At 33.0% G+C, this 13,319-nt stretch overlaps 1 protein-coding gene across 1 annotated transcript; it reads left to right on the forward strand.

The window, feature by feature from the left end:
- Positions 1–5,929: 5,929 nt before the first annotated feature.
- Positions 5,930–12,629, forward strand: LOC120010320 (O-fucosyltransferase 10). The gene is made up of 10 exons (XM_038861091.1): positions 5,930–6,388; positions 7,347–7,437; positions 7,603–7,670; positions 7,846–7,934; positions 8,752–8,949; positions 9,202–9,406; positions 9,529–9,696; positions 10,255–10,422; positions 11,398–11,588; positions 12,005–12,629. Exons 1-10 carry the CDS (start codon positions 6,011–6,013, stop codon positions 12,195–12,197), a joined length of 1,749 nt encoding a protein of 582 aa, XP_038717019.1. The 5' UTR covers positions 5,930–6,010; the 3' UTR covers positions 12,198–12,629.
- The last annotated feature ends 690 nt before the right edge of the window (positions 12,630–13,319 follow it).

The raw sequence follows: 13,319 nt of genomic DNA on the forward strand, positions 1-13,319 counted from the left end.
CGATTCTTGTTTTCTCCGTGAGGAGAAGAGAGGGAAGGAGAGAGAGAGAATGGGAGTATGTGAGATAAGAGAGAGGAAATGTGATATAGAAATAGAGAGAGAGTGGGTGTCTATGAGATAAGATAGAAACAAGTTTTTGAATTTTAATTTTCTCTCACTTGTACAGTCATAAGCTGAGTCAACATGCCACATGTAATTGGGCTCCTTTGGGCTACTAATATTTGGGCTAACTATCACTACCGCTTTCGTAATATTGTCAATATATGCAAAACACACCGCAATTCCCGGCAGAGTTATCCAATAAAGATAATTACACTGAAAAAGGTTGTGGTCGGTCAAACCACAAATAATGCGTGGAGTATATATAAACCATAAAAGCCAAGAGAATACGCAGAGCCCGAGGCCACGCACTTTCTGACCGGCTATAGCCGGTCCACTTCCCACGCTGCCTCGATTAAATTAAGATTCATAATTATCTCACTTAATTTGGATAATCTTGATTTGGCCCCTCTTACTATATATGGACAGTGCTAGCTGCTACTAGTAGTCCGAATGGAAATGCCAAAATTGAATAACATTTTATTTCATTTTTCTATGTTTAGAATAAATAACTGGAGTTTATGATGACGTGTTCAGTTAAAAAATACACAGATTAATTGCACTGTATTATTTATTAGGTCACAAGAAAAAAAGCGAAAAACATAGCATTTATGTCTAAGAAGGAAATCCATACCTGTTTTCTCTATCACTTTTAAATAAAACTGTATATACACTCATCGAGAGTGGGGGAGAAAACGGTCGATGCCTTTGATTTTTGACATAAACTAGTTATTGGACTCGTGCGATGCACGAATAATAATAAAATTATAATTGTATGAATAATAATAAAATTATAATTTTACTGAAATATTTGATCATAAAAGAACCAACATAAAGTGGATTTAAGAAAGGTGAAGAGACACTCTAAAGTTTTGACATTAACTTTAAATTTCTAGCAAGAATTTATCGAAGTTGATAATAATAGAAGTTGACAATAGTATGATATACCTATATTAAATTATGAAACACAATACTATGTACATTGTTTGTAGTATTACATAATTGTCCTTCCTCATTAACAATCAATATCTTCAGCCTATTAATACTTTTTACCCTTGAGACTACAACATTTAATTGACCATGACTAAAAACCGACATTGACAAATACAAACCAACATGAAAAAGTGATTATCCTTGACTTTTGTTTATTGTCATAGCAAAATTAATAGCTAATGGATACTATTTTCTTTGGAGTTTAAATGGTAACCAAGAATATGATGGAGATAGTATCATTTGAGAAATACATATCTTGTGACCCACCTTGATTTCTGAAATAATCTTAACTTCTATAATGTGTTTTTTCAATTGTGTTACTATTAATCTGGTTCCATTGCCTACACCAGATTTCTGATCAATATTTCTGAGCAACATTACTGGAACACCAATCATCAATATTGATTCATGGTTTAGAAGACCAGAAGATGTCATGGAATTTGAGAATTCAATTGTGCACAAATATTCATGACTATTGACATTCATATCTACTTTACAAACATTGTCAGAACTAAAATAAATTATTTCTTCACTTGAAACTAATGAAAACATAAAGTCATTCATTGTTTGAACTATTTCAAATGTATGCGCAAGAATTGTCCTCTCCTGCACATACTTAGAATAACCCATTTTTTGAAGTAAAAAAGATATGTGCTATTAACAATTGTTGCCAAGGGATTGTCTGAGTTCTTGATAAGGAGATCATCTAGAATTTCTACAATTTTCTCACAATCATTATGATATCCAAGTTTACCATCATCGATTTTTAATATCCATTATGAGAACTATCTTATACTGTTTAATGCAAAATCATGACCACTTATATGATGAAGCCTAATTTTTTTTTTTTGTCAAGCTTAAGACCTTGCAAAATTTCACAAATATAAAGAGTTTTATCATTATGGTCTTCAACATGTAGACCTGTAAAGGACAAAGAAACAAAAAAAGTAATTTGTCGATCAAAAATTTCTTTTTTTTTTAGTAATTTGTAATTATTCTTCTTTGGCTCTATACAATAAGCTACACTTTTAAAAAATAATTCATTTCTTTATCAAATAACTTAGGATAATCTGAACTTATTTTACTAATGAACTTACTATATGAGATAACATTCACTGGATATTTTGATTTATCGATCGAACTATCACAATCATACAACCATCTTGAGCTAATTTGGAATAAAAACCAACTTTATATGACGATGGTGGATTATATTCTTTACCTATAATCTTTTTTTAACAATAATAAGGTTTTGTATTTATCATTGATATCTTAATAAAAATATAGCATAATGAACATGTACTTTCACCGATATTCTCATACGTTTGTCTGAGGGGTATTTACTCATCTTGATCAAACAAAGGTGGATCGTGAGAAGAGTCTGAATTTCTTTGGTAAGTGAGTAGAGTTTGAACAATATAGTGAAAAAATTATGTCAATTTAAATAAATTTTTAAAAGACTAAAAGATAAAAAAAAAATTCAAATATGTGTATCTTATATCTAAGATGATGAAAAATTCAAATTTGAGTGTGACTATTATTATCATGTAGAATTTTAAAATATATATTATAATTTAAAATTATTAAACTAAATATAATAATTTCCAATAACTTACAAATAAATGAAAAAATAAAAATATATTTTGAATACTTACCCCAAACAATGAAATCGAGTTCTCGTGTTGCTATGGATTTATCTAGTTAAAAGTCAACACCTTTAGTGCTAGTTAAAGTCTTAAGTTAAATTTAATTTAAATGATTAAATGCTATAATTCATAATAAAATGAAATTTCAAAATTAATATTAAATTTAATAATTACTTTTCATAGATATCACAAAATTTAATTTTGCCTATTATATTTATTTCCAATTAAAAAGTGGTTGTAAGTTGTTTGGATATGATTTAAACTATTTAATATAAATATTTAAATTACTTTGTTAATAAATATTTAAAACTTATTAACTAATTTACTTATTTAATTTGAGTTTATTATTTTAAATTCTAGCCATCTAACAATTATATTTTTTATAAATTTAATTTAATTTATCAAAGTAAAATACAAGGCGGCAAAATTATAAAATTATGATTTATTATTGTAGAATTTTCATTTAAAATTGTAAAAAGGTGGCAAAATTTTTAATGCTGATAAAGATAATCATAATCATACAACTTGTTATGTGCAAAATTTCAAAAAAATAATTATTACGACTATAATTATTATATTGGGAAATTTTCAACAATTTCATATTAATCAAAATTATATTCAAATAGCAATAAAGTGATAAAGATAATAACTAAAAAATGATTGAGGATTAAAATTTTAAATACAATTAGTATCATTATTCATTTAAGTGAATAAAATATTTGTTCAGAAAGATGGCTCATGGTTTGCGGGGCAACTATAATGTATATATAAATTGAATAAATAATACAACTTATAAATGTTTTTATTCATCAATGTCACGGTGTAATCATAGAGGTGAAACGTGACATAGTTATAGTATTTAACATCCTAGTGAACAAATATTTAAATAATAAAAATTATCAATTAATAATTTACATAGAGATTAAAGATAATCATATTTATAATTAAGTAGTGATAAAAGATAATAGTTAAATAATTAAATTATAACTTATATGATAATAAAGGGTATTTATAAATGGTTGTTAGAAGAATAAAATGATAGCAAATTCAAATATGTTTCAAATCCTGAGAAAATTATTAAGGATTAAAATCATGGGTAAAGTGATAAGGATAAAAACAATATTGTGAAATTTTCAAAATTTTCGTATTAATTGAAATTATATTCAAACATGGGTAAAGTGATAAGGATATATAACAACTAAAAATATAATTGACAATTAAAATTTCAAATACAATTAGTATCATTATTCAAATATGGGTAAAGTAATAAGGATAATAACCTATTATTTTTGGTTGAGAGAATAAATTAATAGATTAATTCTCTAATAAATTAATAGCTTAATTCTACAATTCTTAGAATTAATCAAATCCAAGTGAGAAATATTGCTTGTTTCGTAATATTTAATATTTATGTGTATTTTTTATAATTTATATATTCATTCATGATAGAATTATCATAATACATATAACTTTGCTAACGAATTCATTGTTTCTAATTAAGTTAACATGGTCTATTTCACTGCGTGAATATCAAAATTATATGGCCACAAATTATCACTCTCTCCAACAGCAATGAAAAGTAATGGAAATTATAACATCTTATTCGTGGAATGACTGCTCTAGTCACCTGTGGAACAAAAGGAATCGGGTTTCGATTATTCTTCTCTATCAATTTTTCGATTTATTTTTTATTGTCAACATAAAATTTCCATTTGATTTTCAGTTCCAAGAATGTTGTCACTTGTCAAACCCTGATAAAAGAAAAAGAAATGTTGATTTTGAACCTATTGAAAACACAATTATGAAAAAGAAAAAGAAATAGTGTACAAATGTTGATTTTGAACCTATTGAAAACACAATTATGAAAAAAGAAAAGAAATACTGTACAATCTTAACCTTCAATTTTGTAAGTGAAATTGACTGAATCCATAGCAGCCCTTGAAGGATATTTCTGAAAAAAAAATCAATAAAATTATGTTTAGACTCATTGTAATTAGAATATCTATGAATATTAAAAGAGATTGATGCACACTGAATTGTGAGAGGGCAAGCCATATGAATGAGGTGTAAAACCATAATCAAGTTGAAAAAAAAATTGAGTTAAACAAAATTCCTCATGAGAGAGCTAAATATATAAATATTAGTGGGAGTGGGAGAGGGAGAGGGAGAGATGGAGAAACTAATTTTTAAATATAGTTATAAATATCTGAAAAATCTTTGAAATATTGGTTATCAAAATCTTTTTTGAATATCTTTAAAATATTTGAAAAAAGCTTGAAAGTTTAGGAGATATCCTATTATCCACTATATTTTTTATTTAAAAATATTTTATTATTGGTTTAGGAAGAATAAATTAATAAATTAATTAAGACTAAAATGTTGGAAGTTTGGGAGGGAAAAAAAGCTTAAGTGTATCCTACTTTTATATATATATAGATTTAGTTTATTGATCGGTCGGTTATTGTCAGTTTTTTTCAATTTTTGATTGGTTTTTGAGGTCAGTCCTTTATTTTAATCATGAATGTATTTTGATCAAATGTACGAGTTTAATTATATTTTTTTTTATCTCAAACAAAAATCAAATTCATACCAAGAGACGACCTAGAATGTTTTGGGTTTATATTTAACGATCCTGAATTTTCATGTTCAATTTGAGTTTTTATCTCAAACAAAAATCAAATTCATACCAAGAGAGACCTAAAATGTTTTGGATTTATATTTAACGATCCCAAATTTTCATGTTCAATTTGAGTTTTTGTTTCTGTACAAAAAATAAAATTAGACTGTAAGCCCGACCAAAACACATTCATAATATGATTCTGGTAAATAATTTTACATTTTTACTGTGTAAATATTTGAAATCAAAAGCAATTTTTTCGAGGTTTAAATCAAAATTTTCCCTAAATTTAAGTTTGGTAGTTCTATTAATCAACATTTATTCAAACTAATCACAGTAACAAACATAACTAACAAAGATCGAATGGGAATCAACGTTACCGAAATTAGCGAGCCTAAACTAAACGGCAAACGGCTCAAGTCTTGACAGTTTACACTTTAACAGTTAAATCCACTATCAGGCAGCCAGCTTTAAGCCACGCCGCACAAGAGTCAAGCCGCGAAGCCGCGGTGCTTTCTCCAACAAAAATCCTGAAAACAACACTCGCTGCAGCTGTATCACAGTGGAACAGACAGCAGCATAAATATCAAAACCTATCTTTTTCACTCTCCTTGCAGAAGCAATTTCTTCTTCTTCTTCTGTCTGTACAATTTGCATGGCCGTTAACAAGACCAAGACTAACAGCAATGTTGTTTGTGGTGGAGGAAGTTCGAGTGAGAGTGGGAGTTCGCCCAGTCCGCCACCGTCGCCGCCCCGTCCCGCTAGTGTCTCCCAATGCCGGCGGCGGATGCTGATGCGTACGAAGTCCCTGCAGCCTCATTGTCGTCGTGAAGGCCTGATCGCATGTCTGCTCGTCAGGCGGAAGTACATGATTGTGCTGCCGTTGCTGTACATCTCCGGGCTGCTCATGTGTGTGGGGCCCTTCTCAGCTCTCGTTGGCCGTACTGTTTCTCCTGGTTCGGTATACCGTAGCCACGAGTTGTTTGAGAAATTGTGGCCTGATATCGAGAGTGATAACTCCACTGCAATTGAGGTTTGCTTTATAAATTAATCTCTGTGAGTTTCTGTTTGGTTGCGTGGCAAAAGTGAGAAAAAAAACGGGAAGGAAGTTTTGAACCGTAGAATATTTGTAAACAAGCGCAGACGATGACAAATGATGCGTTTTCCTTTAGACTTATCTATTTTATTCTCATATTGCGAGGAGGAAGTAGATGTTGATTATTGAATTAGCTTGTATCAAAGTCGTGTAGATGGACTGATTTTGTGCTGCTAAAGTCGCATCAAATAAGTTTTGGACTGTCTTCGCTTATATGGAAAATGGGAGCCTTCTTCGAGGTTATTAATTTTACTAAAAATTGGGAATTGGTTCCGAGTTAATGTGGATACTTCTATACTTGCATTAGCTATTTAGAGTTGAGAATTGAGTGCATCTATTAGCAGAAATCACAGGTGTTCACGCTTTTCTTGTTGGTGGTTGAGTAGATTTGAGAATAGAATTGATTCTATGGAAAAGTTGGTTTTAGTGCTGTAAACTTCATGCTTCTTTATCGGATGTCTTGTTGCCAATCAAGCCGAGAAAGTAGAATAAAATGGACTGCTTCTTCAGGAAGAATGATTAATTTCAATGATTTTGAAAATTTGATTCAATTTAATAATTGAATGCCAACAGCGAACCAACAAATCCGAGTTCTAATAAGCAAGCTGTGCATCTTGAGTTGAAAGGATATCCTGTCAGTTATAGTTTGGTAGAACGGAAATGTCACTTATAGTTTCTAAGTTTTATTCTTTCAAAGGAGTAACTCTCCAGAGGAGCTTGTGATATTCATGGACCTCTTTTTACATCTATATGGAGGCTTACATTATTCTCAAATCAAACAATTGATGTGTAAACAAACACTGCATTGTGTTGGTTTATTATTTGTGGGACATTGCACAATTCGTCATATTCTTTCTATCAGGAGAAATGACGTGCTATTTTTTTTTTCTCCCAGCTGTCTTCTGTGTGGAAATACAAAAGGGGGCCGAAAATGCAAAGACCTTGTCCAAATTCAACATCTGGACAAAATATTGGTGTACGCAATGGTAGCATATTAACTTAATTCTCTTTTTATAAACTAATTTTTCTGGATTTCAATTATCTTCTCTGCAAAACTGTTCATTTGGGACTACTTGTGCGAATTAATTTTGTAATATGAAGTGTAAAAATTTCCGTTTTCCCAGAAAACTGATGTTTATGTTGCATTTCAGGGTCATCTGCTCCAAGTGGTTACTTGATTGTTGAGGCTAATGGTGGTCTTAACCAACAGCGTTCTGCGGTATGTTATTGACAAGCTTTTAGCAGAAGCCAGTGGGTGTTCCACATTATTTCTTTCTGTTTTCTCTGAAGGTTGTTAGAGAGTTAAGGCTTGTTAGCTGTGCTGATTAATCGCATCTTCTTTCAATTTCTGCACTTGAGGATTGTTCTAACTGATTCAATCTGTCATATTATAGATCTGCAATGCAGTGGCTGTTGCTGGACTTTTGAATGCAATACTAGTGATCCCTCGCTTTGATTTCCATAGTGTCTGGAGAGATCCAAGGTGAGTACACAATTCACTTTACTCAACTAATTATTTCTCTAGTGCCAAATTTCAATTTGAAGATACCAAGCATATCCATGGTAGATGTAAATCTGATCTACTATGGGATATATCTGATTTCTTAAATGGTTGACTTCAAGCTCCTCATGTTTGAGATAAGGTAAAAGGCTAGGACTGTGAGTGCAATAGTTTACATTGTATTCCTATGGTTATTTCCTTCCCTTTTAAGATACCTATCAGAAATAAGTTTTGGACTGTCTTCAAATATACTATTGTTGTGAAGAGTTTGTACTTTTCATATCGTCATTTGAATTGCCTTTATGTTTAATTTTGTGAGGAGGGGCCTTGGCATGAACTCTGCTTTAGTGTATTCATTATAGTTTCTCCAACACATTTAAGTTGTTGAATTGAATACCTTTGAACAGAAATAATCAAGTCAACAATGAAATTAATGGGTATGGTCCCACTACGAAAGTGCCGAGCCAGATGCATTTGCATTTCTCTTGGGGAACAGGGAAAGATAATGTAAAGTATTACTTCTTCTCTAGTGTTTTTACCTAATGCAACGGATGTCACCAAAGATGATCCACATGAACCTTCAAAACTGGAGATTGAAATGCTTGACTCCTAGTATGTTTTTCGGAAAAATGATCCACCATGTCAGGTTCTTCAAGTGCTAGAATTCATTATCTGAAGGAAGTGCTGAAACTTGCATATTGAAAGTCTATTCTTTAGCATTCATAATATCATAATATTCTGGATTAGCATTTGTATCTCCATAACTTCGCTCATGATTGAACATTTACCTGTTTTACAGTGAGTTTGCGGACATATATGATGAAGATCACTTTGTTGCCACTCTTGAGGGATATGTGAGTGTTGTTAGAGAGCTGCCTGAGGAACTATTGGATAGATATGATTATAATTTGAGTAATATTCCAAGTATTCATGTCCAAGCGTGGGCTAAACCCAAGTATTACTTGGCACAAGTTTATCCTGTCCTGCAGGACAAAGGGTACGTGCTGAAGCATTGCTTTTTTAAACTAGTAGTCAGCTCTGAACACAACCAGATATTGTTCTTCCATTATTCTCAGTGATAGTAATTCACTAATTTGTGTTAGCAAACTGAAACTTAAAAGATCATTAATGACGATGAAACAGAAATTGGTTCTGCAATCTTAATCTCTGTATTTTTCTCCCCATATTTATCCTAATATAAAAATATTCACGAGTTTTTTTTTCCTTGTTGGTTATTTGTTGGAAACAGGGTTATTCGCATAGCACCATTTGCTAATAGATTGGCGATGAATGTTCCACCTCATATACAGTTGCTAAGATGCATTGCTAATTATAAAGCATTACAATTCTCTTCCTCCATATCATCTCTTGCGGAGAAGTTGGTTAGCCGGATGATTGAAAACAGCTCAAGGACTGATGGGAAGTATGTCTCTGTCCATCTACGGTTTGAGGAGGTATTGGTGCTGATTTCTTGTCATCTCTAAGCAAATTTGCTCATAAATGTATAGTGTTTGCAATTGAAGAATAACCGGCAACCCACACACTAACAAAGAATAAATCTCTCTTCAACTATTAGGACATGGTGGCCTTCTCATGCTGTGTGTATGATGGAGGAAAGGCTGAAAAAAATGAAATGGATTCATTTCGAGAAATAGGGTGGAAGGGGAAGTTCAGACAAAAAGATCGGGTTATTGTACCTGGTCTTAATCGAATCAGCGGGAAATGCCCTCTCACCCCTTTGGAGGTATCTCCTATATCTAATTCTGTTCTTGCCTTTTGGACTTCAAATCCTGTTTTGAGTATTCCCGACTACAAAGTAACTACAATTGATATTTTACATTCTTTCAGGCTCTGTTGAGAGCTATTTATTTGTCAAATGCTGCTTTGGTGCTTGCAGCTTTGATCCAAATATTTTTTGGTTTACACCTTACCTCACAGAATCTTTTGCATGGATATAGTAGAAAGACACAACAAATTTATTCTTAGCCTGGATTGATTGTATGGCCTGTAAAATGGCCTCATGTACTGCTGAATGATGCAATATTTAGAGCTCGGTGTGTTGGTGATTCCATGAGATCCTTTCACTGCTTTGATAGGTTATACTCCATGTTATCCTGATTTGGCTTTATCCATGTTCCTTTATTTCACATCTTAAGCAAATGCAGCTTGAAAGAAAATGTGGTGAAAAAAAAGAAAAGAAAAGAAAAAAGAAACACTTCTGCATAAACATTGTTTCTAGACATGAGTATCTGTTTTGACAAAAGTAACCTTTTGTATTGTGATAACTCTTTTGTCATCATAGGTTGGGATGGTGCTACGTGGTATGGGACTCGATAACGACACTTCAATTTATTTAGCCTCAGGGAAAATTTACCAGGCAGAGAGACATTTAGCTCCTTTAAGAAAGATGTTCCCCCTTCTCTACACCAAGGAGTCTCTTTCAACCCCAGAAGAACTTGCTCCTTTCGAGGTAATACCCTTTTCCCTACTCATGTTTGTAGGGTTTTTTGAATCTCATGATTTGGTGAATTGACCAATGACTTATAAAAAAAAAAGTAGATGGCCAGTGGTGTTTAATTGAAGTCATCATCCATATAAACTAAGGTCAATGTGAGTTGCTTGTTTTTTACAATTTTTATCAACACGGGCAGTCCTGCTTCTGTAAATCTTTATACTCTCCAATATCTGAGCTGTCAATTGCATTCAATAATCATCTGTGCTGAAGAATACTCTTAATGGAGTTCAGGAGCCTGGTCATGGATTAGGCGAGAATAACTTGAGTGTTACTTCATAATGTGAATTCAAGATCAGTCAAGCAAGGAATATATGGATTAGTCAAGACTCAAGGGACATGTTTTACCATTTTATCCAAGCAACATGCTGTTGTTGATTAGCATTATGACTTGGTTGATTCTTGCTGACTAAAATCATGGGGTCTGTTGATTAGCATTATGACTTGGTTGATTCTTGAAAACGAAATGGATTCGATTTCAGTTGTAAATACTAGAATCTTGTTTTTGAGGAACTTTTTCAAGCCTTTATAGCTGGATCCAGAAATTTGAAATCTTTTCAGTAAGCCTTAATGTGTACTCATCTTAGTTAAAAAAGTCTCATGTGCTGGCTAGAACAATGATATGTGAAACTTAGAATCTTTATCTTTGTAATATTTTTTATCGAGCCAATAGAACCAGAGCCTTTGTCATTGAGTGGGGGTCCTTTTGATTATGCTGACGTTTGGGAAATAAGTTTGAATAACTGACCTCACACAGATTGATGTAATTGGTTACTTTTACTGTAATGCCATGAAAGTTGCTTGACTGAGTGGGTAAAGTTTCTGATCTTAAAACGAGTTCAACTGAAATCGAAAGATGGTGCCATCCAGCTGAGTTTTCGGTGGGTTCTTTTAACTCCTGTGCACTTAAATACCAGTTCTCTCCCTTTGTAGGACTATTCTTCGAGATTGGCTGCTTTGGATTATACAGTGTGCTTGTACAGTGAGGTCTTTGTAACAACTCAGGGGGGCAACTTCCCACACTTTCTGATGGGCCACCGAAGGTTCCTTTTCGATGGACATGCAAAGACCATTAATCCCGATAAACGCAAGCTTGTTGTATTACTGCAGGACATGGATATTAGGTATTTGTATTTTCCTTCCTTACTTCTGTAATATCTTGAACTTCACGCTACTTTAGGATGTTGAAGTGAATTTTGACGCATTGTATGATTAATGTCTCTTATGGAGCCCATCATTACATTGTAGTTGGTGTCCAACCAGCCCTGTTTTTATCGTTATTCTTTTCTACTGAAAAGGAGGCACGATCACTTTTATGTAAATATTTAATTAACTTAAATTGTAGTACTAGTAAAATGTTGTTATAATGTGAAAAGTTGGTATGATGGCATCTCCAGTAAGAATGTGGAATTTTTGAATTCAAAAAAAAAAATGGTACATTTGGGAGATAGAGGCTCCAGGTTTTAGATTAAAAAAAAGTGCAATATATGAATTATTCTTTTTTACTCATCTATCCAGTGTCTTTGCATTTTCTTCTCAGTTGGAAAGCCTTCAAGGATCAGATGGAAATAGTGCTTGCTGAAAGTGATCGCAAGGGAATGATGGTACCCAGAGTCAGAAAATTCAACAGGAAAACATCAGTTTACACCTATCCACTGCCGGAATGTAGGTGTATCCCTCAATTACGTAACTCATCACTCAAATTGACCAAGTCTGCAATTCTTCATTCATAACTAGAGTCCACGAGATAATGAATTCCATCCTTCAGTTGCTTACCTCATATCTGCATTGCCATCATTTTCCTTTGCAAAAGCAGTACCAAATGCGTCTCTCTCAGCGACATCCAATTTTTGATGGAGTGAAGAATTTATATTCATTTTTTGTTTTCAATGAGGAGGCTTCCCGCTCTTCTCCAGGTTATTTAGGATTATAAAAAATTTTGAACTAATCGGTTGGTGCAGGCAAATATTGCTTGCCTTTTTGATGCGTGAATAGGCTTTTACGGTGTAATTACGACTAGCAACAGGGATCAAACGTGGTTGTGATTTTTTCTTTTTCATGTTTGAGTTTATTCTTCTGTGTTCAATTTAAATGTATAGGAAAAATCAAGGAATTTAGTTTTTGTACTAAAATTTCTTATAGAAGTTCAATTTCCTCTGCTGGTATTCGATATTGCCTGACATGTTTCATTCAGCTAGAGTACTTCAGCAAGAGTGGTGTGCATTGTCCTTCTTCTGGTCCATCTGTAGCCTCCTGTACTGCTCTCTGATTGAATTTCTTTTGTTGCTTAACAAGGAGCTCATCCGTCATATTGGACTCCACCCTACATGGTAAAATCTGGTCACACGAGCCTTCCGTCCCATGTGTACCAGACAATTTCATGACCTTTGCCCCATGGGATGGCTTCAAGGAAATTTGCTTGACATGGTAGCTGAATTCAGGATCTCTTGCTTTTGTAAGGAATTGATCCTGATAACTTACTACCAAGCCACCTCCTTTGAAATTTGCCCTCCAATTCGATTCACTTCCTCACAGCTCCTTCTCTACTCAGAGTAAAAGAGGCAGAGTGTTAACCACTAAGGAAAGAAATTTCATTCCCTAGGGGATCTTCCCCTACTTGTATTGACCTGCTTGGATTTGTGTTTTAAAGATTTAAGTGAGAAGGGTTAAAATGGTACCAGAAATTTAAGAAGGAAGGATCTTCATATACTACTAAAATGGTCCCAGAAATCGAGTCCTGGTCCAGCAACTGACCCTAACCCAACATGGTGTGTTCTAGTAATGTGAAATATCAAGATCTAGGCCCACCAGACCAACCTAGCACAATAAGCCCTCATACCTAATGTTTTAACTTT

Source organism: Tripterygium wilfordii, chromosome 12 (assembly GCF_013401445.1).
Source record: "Tripterygium wilfordii isolate XIE 37 chromosome 12, ASM1340144v1, whole genome shotgun sequence".
NCBI classification, from domain to species: domain Eukaryota; kingdom Viridiplantae; phylum Streptophyta; class Magnoliopsida; order Celastrales; family Celastraceae; genus Tripterygium; species Tripterygium wilfordii.

Coding starts and splice junctions, on each gene's coding strand:
- LOC120010320 (XM_038861091.1), top strand. CDS start 6,011: ATGGCCGTTAACAAGACCAAGACTAACAGCAATGTTGTTTGTGGTGGA. Junction 7,438..7,602: donor AAATATTGGTGTACGCAATG/GTAGCATATTAA, acceptor GTTGCATTTCAG/GGTCATCTGCTCCAAGTGGT. Junction 7,671..7,845: donor TTAACCAACAGCGTTCTGCG/GTATGTTATTGA, acceptor GTCATATTATAG/ATCTGCAATGCAGTGGCTGT.